General features: G+C 35.6%; 2 protein-coding genes and 1 long non-coding RNA gene across 4 annotated transcripts; all 3 read right to left on the reverse strand.

Annotated features, from left to right (window-relative positions):
• Positions 1–1,164: 1,164 nt before the first annotated feature.
• Positions 1,165–1,932, reverse strand: LOC133671665 (uncharacterized). The gene is made up of 2 exons (XR_009834333.1): positions 1,502–1,932; positions 1,165–1,308 (listed from the first exon to the last, which is right to left on the reverse strand). It is a non-coding gene; the product is annotated as an uncharacterized LOC133671665 (long non-coding RNA).
• A 989-nt stretch (positions 1,933–2,921) lies between these two features.
• Positions 2,922–3,643, reverse strand: LOC133670399 (protein RALF-like 32). Its single transcript, XM_062090885.1, has one exon. The coding sequence runs from the start codon at positions 3,480–3,482 to the stop codon at positions 3,120–3,122; it is 363 nt and encodes a 120-aa protein (XP_061946869.1). The 5' UTR covers positions 3,483–3,643; the 3' UTR covers positions 2,922–3,119.
• Positions 3,644–4,314: 671 nt separating this feature from the next.
• Positions 4,315–8,861, reverse strand: LOC133671372 (selenium-binding protein 1-like). Of its 2 annotated transcripts, XM_062092120.1 has the most exons (8): positions 8,813–8,830; positions 8,445–8,615; positions 7,285–7,480; positions 6,527–6,754; positions 6,041–6,272; positions 5,757–5,864; positions 5,375–5,647; positions 4,315–4,772 (listed from the first exon to the last, which is right to left on the reverse strand). In XM_062092120.1, exons 2-8 carry the CDS (start codon positions 8,575–8,577, stop codon positions 4,491–4,493), a joined length of 1,452 nt encoding a protein of 483 aa, XP_061948104.1. In that variant the 5' UTR covers positions 8,578–8,615; positions 8,813–8,830; the 3' UTR covers positions 4,315–4,490. The 2 variants fall into 2 exon arrangements, with proteins under 2 accessions (XP_061948104.1, XP_061948102.1); XM_062092118.1 differs by having other exon boundaries at positions 8,445–8,861.
• Between the last annotated feature and the right edge of the window lie 6,312 nt (positions 8,862–15,173).

Below are 15,173 nucleotides of genomic sequence, written 5' to 3' on the forward strand. Positions count from 1 at the left end.
TGTATGAACTCGTGATGATAACGAGATTAGAACAAGAATGTGAATTTATGGATATGTTGATATGATATAATGTAAACCTATAGGTATGTAAATATAATATTATGGACACGTGTATTGAGAATTCATTATATGAAAATGTTGATTTACGTTATCCTACATAGATTGTGCCTTGTTAATGAACAAAATACAATGATAAACCTGAAAAACACCCAGAAACCAGATGATTCAAAAAATAAATTTACAGCGATCTTAGCCTTGAAAAAATCGTGTCGTTACAAAAATGATATAAAAACACCAAAAAAATATTGATTTGAAACCAAGAAAAAAATAAAATAAAAATTAATATTTTTCAAAAATACTTTTAAAACACAAAAACAAACAAGCTCTTAAGCTAAAACCTTCAATTCTCTCACGTAATAAAACACATAAGAAGCTCTCACAAAACTCCATTACTAAACATGGAATTACAATAGCATTCAAATCTTGATGTTTCTCATTAACAAAAGACCATATAAAGAGTCAGAACTTCCACTCAGAACTTAAATCCCCGTGGCTGCACATTCCAAAGTTCTTCCATCTTCTTCTATCCATATCGCAAGGTTTTTATTTTTATTTTTAACTTAGCTTCAAAAGCACAGCAACTAGACTGACCTCCCAAGCATAACATTGTCATCTGAGCACTTAAAGTGTAGTAACAACTGATTATTAAGGTATGCAGAAGTCCATAAGCCTTCAGTCCAATACAAGAGACAAGCCATATCTTAACATTACTGAATTAAGAGCAGGGGACACTAAAGCAAATAAGAAGCCTACACTGATTGACTTAGTAATACTAGAAACAGTACTTTTGTTTTCTACTATCATTGTTAATAACTTTCAACAACTGATATAATACTATTAATAATAATAATAATAATTGGCCCTTCAAGACTAGACCATAAGAAGTAAAATTTCCATGAATTGCCTTGGTATTGAAGTATAGGTATAACCTTGTGTATGCAACACTCATAAACTCACAGCAAAGCCGCTCCATGCATCATCTGGATATATATATATATATATATATATATATATATATATATATATATATATATATATATATGTTATGTGTTATGTGCAAGAACAACTGTTTCAATTGATAGTATAAAAACTATGAAACAGATGAAATTTGAACTGTGGATTATGTTTCACTTTATATATCCCTCTGGGATTAAAATGAAAAAGGAATACAATCCTAATTTTTCCTTTTGAACTCAGGAACATAGTGTAACAGATGGATCTTCTTCTTCTTCTTCTTCTTCTTTTCTCCTACGAGATGAAATGATGCATTGATTTAATCAATCCCCCGCCCCCATGAAACATGATACTTGGTATTTCAAAAACAAAATCACAAATATGAAGCTTAGATCTTAAATAGAGTCTAGTTTTACTGAACAAAACTTGAAAAATAAAAAACAAACCCAAAAAGAAAACAGAAGATTTGGATCATCAATTATCTGACCTACAATGATAGTACTTGGAACAACCGCGAGAAGGAGGATTAGATGGAGGTGGAAGACAACTGCTACTGTATGACTGACCACTAGCACCACCATTACAAACTGGTCGGTTTGGCTTCAAAGCACCAGGTGATATATACTTTCTCTTCTCTTCAAGAAACCTTTTACTAATATCAGATGGCATCAAGAACTCATACTCTTCACTGCATTCTGCTATTGAACCATTGCATTCATTAGTTTTCGATGAAACCCTGTCGCTGAGCTGCGCTATTACAAGGCTGAAGATCACTAGAAGGAAACAAAAATATTGGAAGGACTTTGGTTCCATTTTATTTTTATTTTTTTGTCTGGTGTTTGTGCTTGCCTTTCTTTTCAGTTTCAAACACTTAAATATAGAGTGATGGATTAAAATGGGAATATCTTCCTTTCTGAAAAGGTGGTAGTTAGTGGAAGACGCATTAGGGATATGCAGCAGGAGTGAGGGAGCGCACTTCACCAAACCTAGCTATGATGGTGTCACATTTTTTTGTTTTTTCATATAATATTTTATTATGTTACCAAATTTAGCTAGGAAGACTTATTTTGGTTTCACATTTACTTAGTGGAAGTCAAGTATGCTTATATTGAAAATTGAGATGATTCACCATATGTTGATTGTAAAGCATGGTTGATTACTGCACTAGCTAGCACATATGTTCAACGGTTGGTAGATGAGAACCAATGAATAACTATAAGAACATCAATTCTGAATTGAATGAATAGCCAGAAAAATGAAAAGAGCAGATAATAATGTTAGGAAAAAAGAGGGAGAAATGAGAAACGGGTTCCCCTATAGTTACTTTCAATGTCAAGAGTTGAACATATCCTACCATCCAATTTCTAAGCAGATTGAGACTTTTTTGTTCTAAGATTAGCTGCTGAGGTGTTTGTGTCAAGGACCAATCGGAGAGCGTTGAGGGCGTAATGGTCCAGGATAAGCTCATTGCTAATGTAAATGGCTGTCATTGTCCTGCTGCTGGGAAATGTATTCTCCAGTACAAACCACCATCATGCCAGCTTGACTCGAGTAAAAGAGAACAGAATGTTGGAGGTCATTTTGCTGGGCTATTGCAGAGAACATACAATCTTTATTGATCGACACCCCTCGACAGGAAAATAGAAATTATAGATTGATGGAGTCCTGCAATATCTATATTTTTTTTTTTTTTTTTGATTATCGTGGGTGTCCGGGCCAGCTTGCGCGCACCTCGACTAATCCCACGGGTCCTGAAGTTAACGACCATGTAAGCCTCCAGTGGCCATCATATGAGCAGCCATAGGGTTTGAACCTGAGACCTAAGAGGGAGCAAACCCCTTAGTCCCAAGCTCTTACCACTAGACACAATATCTATATTTTTAATGCAGCCATATCACTACCAATGATGGCAAAAGTTGATGTATTTGATTTCAACAGTTGTTTAGTGTCTACAAATCCAATTCCGCTAATAGTTTTTCTTGTGATTGCAAAGCTTAAGAACATAAAAACAGACCCTTAATGACGGGAAATTATTGTAAAAAGAAAGTTCCGGAAGAGGAATTTACCCTCCACACAATCACATTATACAGACCAAACAATACTAATCATGACCTGCACCTGTAGTAGTTATTGCACCCTCTGTTGTAGGAGTTTGACGGTGGAGGTAGGCAATTACTACTATAGGGTTCACCTCTTGTAACCTTGGCACAGAATGGTGCATCAGGCCTCAAAGCTCCAGGAGTAATAAATTTGATAGCCCGAACAGTTCTTCGACTTGTCTCTGATTCCATTGATAATCCCCCCTCTGCCATCTGACCACCAAGTTCTACCATAGAACCACTGCATTGCACATTTTCAGAACTTGCTTGCATAGCAGCAACTCTAAACTGGGAGCTGAGAGCTAGGATTATCAATAAAGCTTCAAGAAGTTGTTGCAAGGAATAAGACCTATTCCTCTTTGGTTCCATTTCTGGATCACAAGTTAGGTCTCTTCCACTAGATTTTCCATTTTATTTGTGTCCTATGTAGTGAACTGTGTCTATCAAGACATTTCAATTATTGTGTACTCCTGTTCCTTTCCCTTTTAGTATTTCCTCCAATGACCTGTGAGGGCCAAAGGGTTTATGAAATTTCCATGCAAGCAGTACTTCAAGGATGCCTAAGCTAGGTTTTTTCTCTTTATAGTAAGTCGTCTTCAGGAGGCTGTAGGTTTCTTCTCAGAGTACATGTGTTACAGCTAGAACGTGGTTTGGTGGAAATTCTATGATGCTGCATCTAATTCAGTGCTATGTATTTACTGTCTAATCACGTGAACCTAAAACATATTGATCCCACCACCCTCTTTCAATTATAGAGATATCATCTTTCTTTTGTTTTGTCTCTACTCCGAAAGAGATCATTTTGTCTATATCTTTGACTTTGTTATTAGAAACGACATGGTTATTAAAAAAACAACAGTAGTTTTCGCTATAAATCTGCAAGAAAGATGTGAAGCCCAAGGCTGGCTTGTAGGCAAGTGGTACAAGGCTACAATCTGCCCACAGAAAATGGTTTGCTGCGCTTTAGAAGCTAGATTTTGCTCTATGTTCAGCAGCAGTTAGCCACGGTGCATTATCTGGACATTTTGTAACTTCTTTCTGAAAAAATGTAACCTGTTCTTTCATAAATCAGAGAATTTTATTAGACGATATTAAGGGCACAAACACAAATGAGATTTCAAAGCAAATACACCAGCAAAGAATCGAGGGACCAAACCAATCAGTGGCCATACGGTCAGATCAGCCATGAGTTCAAGTTGGCTATGAAAACGGCAATTATTATTATTATTTAAAGGATGGATTAAAGCATTAGAAGAGACATAGTTACTCATCCATCAACAGTAAGCCACAACATGCCATTGCAATTTACAGTCACATAACTACAATTTCTAATGTCTGTTCTCACGTAACCCCTCACTGCCGAACCATTTAGGATGCTTAGATCCATATATCTGATGTGCAGTCACCACCTGGATATCTCATCTCGTGGGCTAGGGAAGGACCATCAGGTTCAGCTGCAAAGTCCACAAAATAGTTTGGATTTATTGCAAGACCACCCTTCTCAGTGTCGACATCTATCTGTAACATGTGAGATCCTTTCTCCATAAGTTCCGGATAAAACTGACGATCCCAGGTACTGAAAAGTGAGTTGGTGACATAAAGTCGCTTCCCGTCTAAACTCAGCTGAATCATTTGAGGCCCGCCCCTCAATCGATGTCCCTGAACAGAAAGTATGATGCTTATCAATCTGTACCGCATGATACGTTAAGGTTGACTCTTGGGCAGATACACAAAAGCTCTCAAGAAGATATCTAAGACTAAAACATTATTACATCGGTGATTTATGGTCCAGAATCATTCACTGAAATTTGAGAAACAAATTTTTTTTCATCCCAAATTCCCAATTAATTTACTCCCACTTTACAGTCCAGTGGAAAAATGTAGCATCACAACGCATGAACAAGGTAGTTGGTGGGCTTGCTGCACCATGCTGCCCAATGACAATTGCATGTAAAATTAGTTGCCTAAGGTACCAAGTAGTTCATCTCTTTAACAAGAAAGTATGCCTAAAAGGCATATCAAACTTTGTTGGTTCAAAAGCTTCCATACGAAATGCTATAGCTATTTGCTATTCCACAAATACATATCTGGCATGAGTTTTTGGTGTGGAAACTATTCCAAAGGCTGGCTGTCTGTATGGAAAGAGATGGGCCAAATGCATTTCAGGTGACATTGCTGTGATAGTGGAGTCTAGTTTAAATGCATGTAATTTGATTATCCTATATAGATGTTAGTAATTTATAGCTGATGATCATACTAACCTGGATTTCAGGAACATCATACTGCCAGGTTTTTCCATCTTCACCCTCAGCCACCACAGAGCTTCCTTTTTGGATCAGCCCCCCAACCCAAACTTGTCCTTTCAGGACAGGTTTTTCAGGGTCCTCAATGCTGTACTGTCGGACATCTCCATGCAGCCAGTTGACAAAGTACAGAAACCGATCGTCAAGAGAGATGAGAAAATCAGTTACAAGCCCTGGCATTTCTGGGAGAATCCAGTTTTGCACCTTCAATGGTTTCACTGATATTGCCACCTGAAAAGACAAATGGTTGGGAGAAGCAATCATTATAGAATGACATTATCCAACTAACTGAAATGTTATCCACATTGAAAACAGGGAATATTGTCCGCCATTTGCATACCTCATGGCTCCATGATCCATCAGGGGTCTTGAAAAACCTAACCATGTTACTTGTTAAGGCACACCCAACAAACCCTGAATCTTTAGAAGGATCGTGCAGAAACCTTATCTGCAAATCAGTGAAACAGATACGTCAGAAATTTTATTTTTGAAATGTCACAATGGCTTTGTAGCAATGAAGAAAAGATACAAACAAGTGAGTTTGTGCATGCATCATAGGAACAATGATCATTGGCCTTTTCTAAATCATAGGAACAAGTTGTTGATTATATTTAAAGAAATAACCTCCAATGGCAAGAGTCCTGTATCGCCAAGATCCAATGTCTGCTTCAGTTCACCATTGGGCCAACTGTAGACATTCAAATGCCTCCCGTAAAGACCATCTGCCACATGTTGCAGATTGAAGCCTTTAGTGAAGGCTGCAGGAGCTCCCCATGATGAGCTAATCATTATGTTGTGTCGAGGTTGGTACCAGAAATCATAACCAAACGTTGGGCTGTGCCCTGGTTTCTCCCACCTGATTGAGAATGAATATGATTCAAAGGTTACAAAAATCACATTTTCTCAATCTTCTAAACGCTTAGCATCTCAGCACACTTTCAAGTGGATTAAATGTAGAGTTGATACATAATCAATCCTGTTTCATGTGTCTGGGCAACTTTGATTTAGTTATTAACTGGTAGAGTGGAATAAATGAATCACCAAACACATGCATTAATGAAAGCATAAGTGTTAAGAGAAATCTGTTAGGTTAGGGGCACTGGTAATCACCTCCCCTTTACATTGAATTCTGAATCGAGTAGAAGAAATCCATTTCCCTCTGCATTTCCATCTTTATCTCCAAGGCATGATACCATGACATCTCCAGAAGCAAGGCAATGGGATGTGTGTGGATATGCTAATCCTGTCTTATTCACAATATCTGCAGCCTCAACAACTTTATGCAATGAGGGAGCCCTTGGATCTTTTAGGGTGTCAATTGCATATATGCGACCAGATCTGTTGGAAGTAGATTGCATTAGAAACATAATGAGTGCTTAGTTTAAAAAAATGAAATGATTGCTGAACTTTAGGTGGCAGAGTTATGTGACTAGAATAAAAAATTAAATTGATTTCAAAGAACTGACTGAAATTCATGAATTTCAAAGCATGCGTCACCTCTTGGATACAAGTGATAAGTGATCAATCTCAAACCACAGTGGAAGAGTATTTCAGTAAGTAGGCACGACATTGTTGGCATGAAGTCTTCAAAACTTTAACGCACACACGAATGATCACAACCCAATTCTTGTTTGAATTCCTAAACAGCATGGTTAATTTTTTTATATTAAGAATGAGTTCTTATATTCATTTTGATTTTATACTATGAAAGCATCCTCAAGTGACAATGTTAGCACTACTGTATGTTGGTTTGATGCACATATCTACCTGCATAGCTCCTAGTTCGCACCAATGCAGTTCTCTTTCTTGTCTGGATTAAAATTCAGAAAGAGAAGCTGTAGAAATCAAAATTAGCTACAGTATCTTACATCAAGGAAGGAAGGACCAGATAACGCCTTGCTGCAGATGGATCTCCATGGCATGAGCTGCAAGAATTCCATCCTGTATGATGCAGTTCATCTCCTACGTTTGGCATAGGTAGCCTGTGGATAACTTTTGAATAAGTAGGTGAGTTGGGATCAACATCCACGGTGGCTAGATAATCAGGCTTCTCTATTCCCGTTCCTGTATAGATATTGAAAGAATTACATTCCTTCTCATCACTTAATTTTCATAAGCTTGTCCAAAGTGACGATATCTAGGAGTCAGGATATAATTCAAGAACATCTACTCATTTGAAATTAGTCCATCAACGAAGGAAGGAACTTGAAGTGTTTTCTAAAAATTCAAGTCAATCAATATATAGAACAAACTGTTTTGTTCCCATATTTCTTTAAAAGAAAATGTGGAATGCATGCACTGAACAGTATCATTTTCATTAATAGGAGATATTTCTTCCCTGTACCAAAAAAAAAAAAAAAAAGAGAAAACCATGACCATGTTTCCTTAAAACAGCAGGGGAAGGCAAGTTGAACACATTTATTTCTCCATTTTATGATGGCCCAGCATATTAACTAGGTACTACTTGCTGGGAAACAACACATGTCAGGGAATCCAACTGGATGCTTTGATCAAAATGAAAAAGCAGCACATGAATTCCTAGTATTTCTATTGCCAAATCCTCTTTGTCTATGAATAGTCAAGCACCCGTGAAAAAGAAAGGCTCACAATAGCACTCTTTTAGCCCCACCAAATTTAAACTTTAAGCAGCTGCACCGGTTATACATGAACTCCTCAAATTAAAGATCAGAGGTTCAGAGATCACATCGCCAGAAACTTCTTTGTTTCTTTTTTCAAATCGTGAATGTAACCAGAAAGTTGACAAAAAACTCCCAAAGAACAGAAACTTTGAAGAAAAACACTGGCAATAAAGATCTGAAGTCACAAAAAGTTTTTCATCAGAAAGAAACCAAGGCAGAAATCTCAAGAAGCTCCAAGAATCAAATCACAACACAAACACAACGGTCAAGTCTACTCCATCCTAAAAAGCCCATATAAACAAATCATATAAATATATTCCTCATCAAATAAGTAAAAAGAACATAATGGGAAAGAGAAAGAAATAAAGCAAGTTATTAATAATAATTACCAGAGTAAACACAAGTGACATAGATAAGCGACTCCCTCGGACCAGACATTGCTTCAAGTGGTGTCGCATAACCTGGTCCTTTCTTGCAGCATCCATGTCCGTTATCACTCACCACTTCTGTGCCTGTAGCCATCTCTTTCTTTCTCCCTGTCTGAACGATGATGAGATGATCTGATGATGATGATGAGCAGCATGAAAAAAGCTTATGACAAAAGGTACCACCACATTGACAGTAACGGTTTTGAAAAAGATTTAAAATTTTTTAATTTTTTTATTTTAAATTAATTTTTTATATTCTCAGATAATATCAAAAATAAATCTTAAAAAATAAATAAAAAAACATGCTAAAAAAGAAAGAAAGAACAAACTCGTAGAAAAACTCCACTTCCAAGGTGACGCAGTTTCTATATTTTGCGTAAACCGTGGTGGCAATACTATTTTTACTTTTTATTTATTTTATTTTATTTTGGCCTCATGTTGGATTCCTTTGTAGAATGCGTCCAAGGGGATGGTATCGGTAATTGCGCCGTACCCTTTTTGTTCTTTATTTTATGTCAATTATCTTACTTTTTAGGATTTATCTGAACCATTCCTTTTTTGTCTTTATTTTTTTCACGGTATAATTATATGTTGACCCTTAAAAACAAAATAGAATATATTTATCACATGGGGATATTTTATTTTTTGGTGTTTCATGTTTAATTTGACAGTAAATTATCAAATTTACTCCTCGAATCAGAAAAAACAAAGACAGGTGTGCAAGGGCATTTGTGTTATTTCCTTTTGGTTTTTTGGGTAATTATTGAATTGTGAGGGGTTGTTGTTTCTTTTACAAGTTATATAATATTCTATAAATAATTAATCCAGAAGCATGCGAGGGGTCTATTTGTGGCGGCGCGTGTGGCTAATTTACATGGTCAAATAGTGGTTTTCAACAGTCCTTGCTTGACCAAGCTGCTTCTACATCCCCGGATCACTGTTAACTGTCATTTCTTTTTATTTCTTTGTTTCTCTTTAATTCTAGGAAAGCGCATTGTCCCTTCAAAAATTTCAATGTAGGCCTTAAATTAGTTTTGTCTTCAAATTTGATTCCTGGTCTTTGATTCCTAGTCTTTTGATTAGTATTAATTTTATTTTAAATAATTAATATATAAAAAAGAATTTGTTTTCAATTTCATCCCACATGGTTTTTTTATTTTTTAAATTTGGTTCTTAAAAAATTCAATGCAACCCTTTAGTTATTTTTTTTTCTAGATTTGATCCATGATCTTTTGATTAGTTTTTGTTTTATTTGAAATAATTTGTAAAATTAGAATTTTGTTTTTCAATTCCATTCCCCATGGATTTTTTTTATATGTTTAATTTGATCTTTATTCTTTTAATTTCTATTTATTCTATTTAAAATGGTTTATAGAGTTAGTTTGTTTTTCGATTTCATCCTCCTTAAATTTTTTTTCCTATCAAAATTTTTTACTTTAAAATTTTTGTAGTTTGATTTCATTTTGTGATTTCATCCTTCAACATTAAATTTGTCGAGTGTTGACATATTTTATTGAGTTTGGGTCTAAAGTATAACGGATTGTGAGTTTAAGATATGAATTTAAGGTTAGAAGCTTAACTTTAAATAAATAATAAAAAGTCATGGTGTCTAATACCAACCTGAGTTCTGCTAGTCGTCTTTGTTGTTGAGTCGTATACACGATATTACCTGTACCAACACATACATTTTATAAATTTTGAATCATCATCTATACATAATAAAAATTCTCATTCCCACTTCACAAACAAATTTTCCAATTTTTTTTTAAAAAATTGAACCCGTAAAATTTTCATTTTCTTTTTCCTAGCCAAAAAGTTATGCATAAATGTGAAATGATATTCCATTTCAATTTTTCTTAATATAAATCTCTTATTCATCTAGTTTAGTTTACACATTAATAATCACACTCCATGGTAATTTAACCATCTTAACTAATTTTGTCTTAGCCTAAATTGCCTCCTTCATAGGCATTTTGTTTTCAATCACTTCACCCTTCAATTTACATTCAAGCACACAATTCTATATAATTAATCTATCATTTGCATTAAATAATCCAAACACCAATTTTATTTTTTCTATGTGGCCAAAAGCTTTACCTAAAAGGAGGAATAAATTTTCTTCAATTTTTTCAAATTTAGTTGTTATCCAATCATTTTTCACATAATTAAACATTAATTAAAAATTAAAAAAAAAACATCATCTAAAATTCAATTTCAAGAATCCCTATACCCTAACACTTCTCATTCAACATCACATACAAAACCATTTAAATCAATTATTTTTTTGGGAGAGTTTCTTACCTCCCAACTCAAAGAAAAGAAAGGTTAAAAGCTTGAAAATACCCCTTTTTTCTTCACTTTTCTTTCTCCCCTCCAATAACCTTTAACCGAATTTTTTTAAGGGTTTTGGGCCTTAGATCTATCAATTTCTTGTTCAATTCTCTCCCTAACACACTTTGATTTCTTAATTTACCTCTTTTTTATGTTTCTATGATAGAATGATACTACCTGCACAATGCATCTAACAAAAAGAGTAAAATCATGACTGCTATAAATAAATCTAAGAAAAGAGATCACAACAAAAAATATTCTCAAACGAAGTACGAGGTGCTTGTTTAAGACCATATAACATTTTCTTGAGCTTGCAAACATATACAAAGTCATGTGAGACACTAAAAGAGGGCTCCATATAAACTTCTTCTTGAAGATCTCTATTCAAGAAGGCATTTTTAACATCAAGTTGAGAGATATGTCATTGGCGAACCAATGTTACTGCAATATGAGTACGAATACTAGTCATTTTTGCAACAGGAGCAAATGTCTCTCATAATCCATACCATATTGCTGAGAGTATCATTTTGCAACCAGTCTAACTTTGTATTGCTTAATAGATTCATTAGAATTAGTATTGATCTTATACACCCAACGACAATCAACAACATTTTTACCAAGAGGTAGAGGAACCAAATCCTAAGTATCTATTAGATTGATGTGAAGGTGGATTCGCAATCTTAGATGGAGCTTGATGGACCATAGAAGAAAAGGGAGCTTCAGGTGTACCGGAGAGTAAAGTGTCAATATCTGCAGAATGATTAGCATGAATTGGTCGAACATGAGAAATGGTATTTGAAGTACTAGGGATCTGAGATGATAAACTATCAGAATCCTTAGAAAAATGATATATATAAATAGGATCAAATTTAGTCAAGCTATGAGTAGTGGATGGAATGAAAAAGAAAGGAATATACTCAAGAAAGACAACATGATGAGACATATAAAGTTTATAAGTTATTGGATCAAAACAACGATACCTCTTTTTACCTTCATCATAACTAAGAAAGATATAAATAGTAGATCGATAGGGCAACTTACTGTGTTCTACATGAGAAAGAAAAACTAAAAAAGTACAACAAAAAACTCTAAAGAATGAATAATCAAGGGCATACCTATATAATTTTTCAAAGAGAGAAAAACATGAAATATGAGAAGATGAAATTGTATTAATCAAATCTACAGCAGTACTAACAACTTCTTCTCAAAACACACTAGGAACAAAAGCTGACTACAAGAGAGAATAAGTAGTTTGAATAATGTGCCTATGTTTTCTTTCAGCAACGCCATTTTGCTCAGGAGTATTTGTATATGAAGTTTGGTGAATGGTTCCATCTAAAGCAAGCAACTCACAAAATTTATTAGAGGTGTATTCCTCACCTAAATCACACCTAAAAAATTTGATAACAGTAGAATGTTGAGTTTTGACAAGAGCTCGAAAAACTATATATATCTTAAAGAATTCAAAATGATGTTTCATTAAATAAACCCAATAATAACGAGTATGATCATTAATAAAAGAAACATAATATCGAGACCCTCATTTTATGGCAACGAGAGAAGGTCCTCATACATCAAAATGAATCAAATCAAATGGAGAAGAAGAAACAAAAATATTTCGATTAAAAGGTAAAACAGAAAATTTTACCAATTTACATCCACTACAATCAGAAATATCACAAGTTTGTAAATTTTCTAAAGTTCCTGTAGATGCCAAAAATCTCAAACGAGAAGACAAAACATAACCTAGATAACAATGTCATAAATAAAAACTAGAAGAAGGACTTAAACGAAAATAAGACAAATCAACACTAGTAACAACAACAGTAGCAGTAACTGACATTTTTAACTCATTGAAAATATATAGTCCCTTTTTTCTACGACCTGTTCCAATCAGCTTCTGAGACTGCAGATCTTGTACACAAAAACAAAAAAGAGAAGAAAAGATAACTAAATAATCACCAGCATCACATAACTGACTAACAAAAGCAAGATTCAATATGAGTTTCAGAATAAAATAAATATTAGAGAGAGAAAAGTGAGGTATGACAACAAAACCAACACTTGCTAAGGGCATATGAGTATCATCAATAGTTGTCGCACCCTCCCGAGAGCTCGACGTCGCGGCGACACATCCTCCGTAGCGGGGATTCGATGTTGGGGTCTTTCTGTTGTGAAAAAGGGAGTCGCCACCTAGTATTATGGTCACTAGGAAACCTAACTGGTCTTTCAGAGATTCTAAGGCAATGGACTGGTTGCGTAAAAGGAAGGTTTTAGCACCCCTAGTACGCCCTACCTAAGGTAAGCTGCTTGGTGTTTGATTTGCTTTATAATTGTTATAGTGTTGATGTTCTCTAATCCTATCAGTTTCCTAGGATAAGTCTGCTCTGATGAATGAAATCTAGGGTGCCTTAAAAATCTATTTTTTTGTCTTAGTGTTTTATACTCTCACGGCTCTAAACCGTGGAGTAAAAAAATTGAAATGTCCTCGATTATAATCAAGGCTTCTTTCAAGGATTTGTGCGGATGTATTATTCCTAGAAAATTATTTTGGATATTTACCACTCCGGGTTTCTTTATCCAAATATTAACAGTGAATAATAACAAATTATTCCCAATAATATTTTGGATATTCGTCCTTTAAGGATTTCTTTATCCAAACATTAGCGGTGAATAATAGATGAATTTCCCCAAAATAAGATTTTTATATTTTTTGGAATATTGGCCAATACCCTTTGGAGTTTTACAAACATGTTGTAAAATCCAGAAATGCAAGAAAAATGATTTTTGTTGTGTTTAAGAAATCCATGCGAAAACACATTTTCAAAACTTCAACTATTTTTTTTTATATAAAACGTAAAAACAATGTTAGGGTATTGGCCGTATGCAGGAAAACAAAACATTTTTTCATTTTATATTTTTTTTTATGTCTCGACGAAAACCGGGTATTTTCATACCGGACTTGTATCTTTACCATATAAAACAATACAAGCAGATATTGATAAACAATGCATCAACAAACTTTTAGAAAAAACACATATTTAAATCATTCTTTTAAAGAAAATTTTCCGAACGGGCCAGATCCGGCCCACAAAGAGACTGGGCCGAAATCAGCCCAACATAAAATGGGCCCACTTCCTACAGGGGCTGGACTCAGCCCAGCCCAAACCACATGACTGGTACTGTTCACTGTACAGTAACAGTGTTACTGTTCCTCTGCACAGTAACATGTTAATTAATTTTACGGTTACTGTGCACATGCATAGTAACCGGGTAATTATTTTTCCAGTTACTGTGCACATGCACAGTAACCCCGTTTTCACACATTAACAAAGCAAACTGCATGCAAAAGACCACGTTACTGTTCAAGTGAATTAAATTTCACTTAAACAGTGCAAACACAAAGCAAACAATTACACAGTGCGGGAGGTTACAGTTCTAACAAAGTTGGCGGATTAACTGTTCAAGTGAATTAATTCACTTGAACAGTGCGGTGAAATACAGACAAAGAGAACCTGTTACTGTTTAAGTGAATTAAAACTCACTTGAACAGTGTAAATGCAAAGAAAACCACTGCGCACACAAGGTGAAGAGAACAAACCTGGAGATGAAGAAGTTGTCTGCGTTCGTCCGTTCCCAGTCTTTCCCTCCTGTCCTATGTTGGCGTCAGTTTCCCTGTTTTTTTTCATTCCTCTACGTCTTTGTCACTCTCTCTCCCCAGTTGTCTGCTCTTTCTTCTTCCCTGTTTCTTCCTCCTCTCTAGTGTTGCTGCGGCTGCTCACAGTGTTGTCGTCTCCTTCACAGGTGGAAGAAAGTCTTCTGCTGGCATGGCAAATGATCAGCGCCCTTGGAGTCTCGGTTTTCTGCTCCTTCTTTACTGTCCTTTGGCCTCCCCTCTTACTTCTCAATCTTCCCCGTAATGAGCTGCTGTTAGCAGCGAAGAGGAAAGGAGAATGAAAGGCCGGTGTAGGAGCGGGAGCTGCAGCTGCTCGTCCTCCTGATGTGGCTGCTGGTTCGGATGTAGAAGATGCGGTGCAAACAGGGGTGAAAACCTTTGCTTTACTGCCTTTAAAACCTGAAGAAAGCCTTCCTTTTTTTCCTCTCTCGTCCTTTTGGGTGTTCTATCTTTCTCGTTTCAAAAAACTGAACTCTCTCCCTCCGTTTTCAAAAACTCTTCCCCCCTTCTTTCATTTTCCAGCCCTCTCTCCCCTTTAAAAACTCTTTCCCCCTCCTTTTGTTAATTAATTGTGAGCGGTACACAAGTGGAGCGGGCTCTGTCGGGCATGCACATCGGGTGAGGTCTCCAATAGGGGTGGCTTTGCAGGGCACGCCTGCGCTGTTTTCTAGTCATAGGGTTTT

This window comes from Populus nigra, chromosome 13, assembly GCF_951802175.1.
Source record: "Populus nigra chromosome 13, ddPopNigr1.1, whole genome shotgun sequence".
In the NCBI taxonomy this organism is placed as follows: domain Eukaryota; kingdom Viridiplantae; phylum Streptophyta; class Magnoliopsida; order Malpighiales; family Salicaceae; genus Populus; species Populus nigra.

Coding starts and splice junctions, on each gene's coding strand:
- LOC133670399 (XM_062090885.1), bottom strand. CDS start 3,482: ATGGAACCAAAGAGGAATAGGTCTTATTCCTTGCAACAACTTCTTGAA.
- LOC133671372 (XM_062092118.1), bottom strand. CDS start 8,577: ATGGCTACAGGCACAGAAGTGGTGAGTGATAACGGACATGGATGCTGC. Junction 5,865..6,040: donor CAGGACTCTTGCCATTGGAG/GTTATTTCTTTA, acceptor ACTGATTTGCAG/ATAAGGTTTCTGCACGATCC. Junction 4,773..5,374: donor ATGATGTTCCTGAAATCCAG/GTTAGTATGATC, acceptor CTTTCTGTTCAG/GGACATCGATTGAGGGGCGG.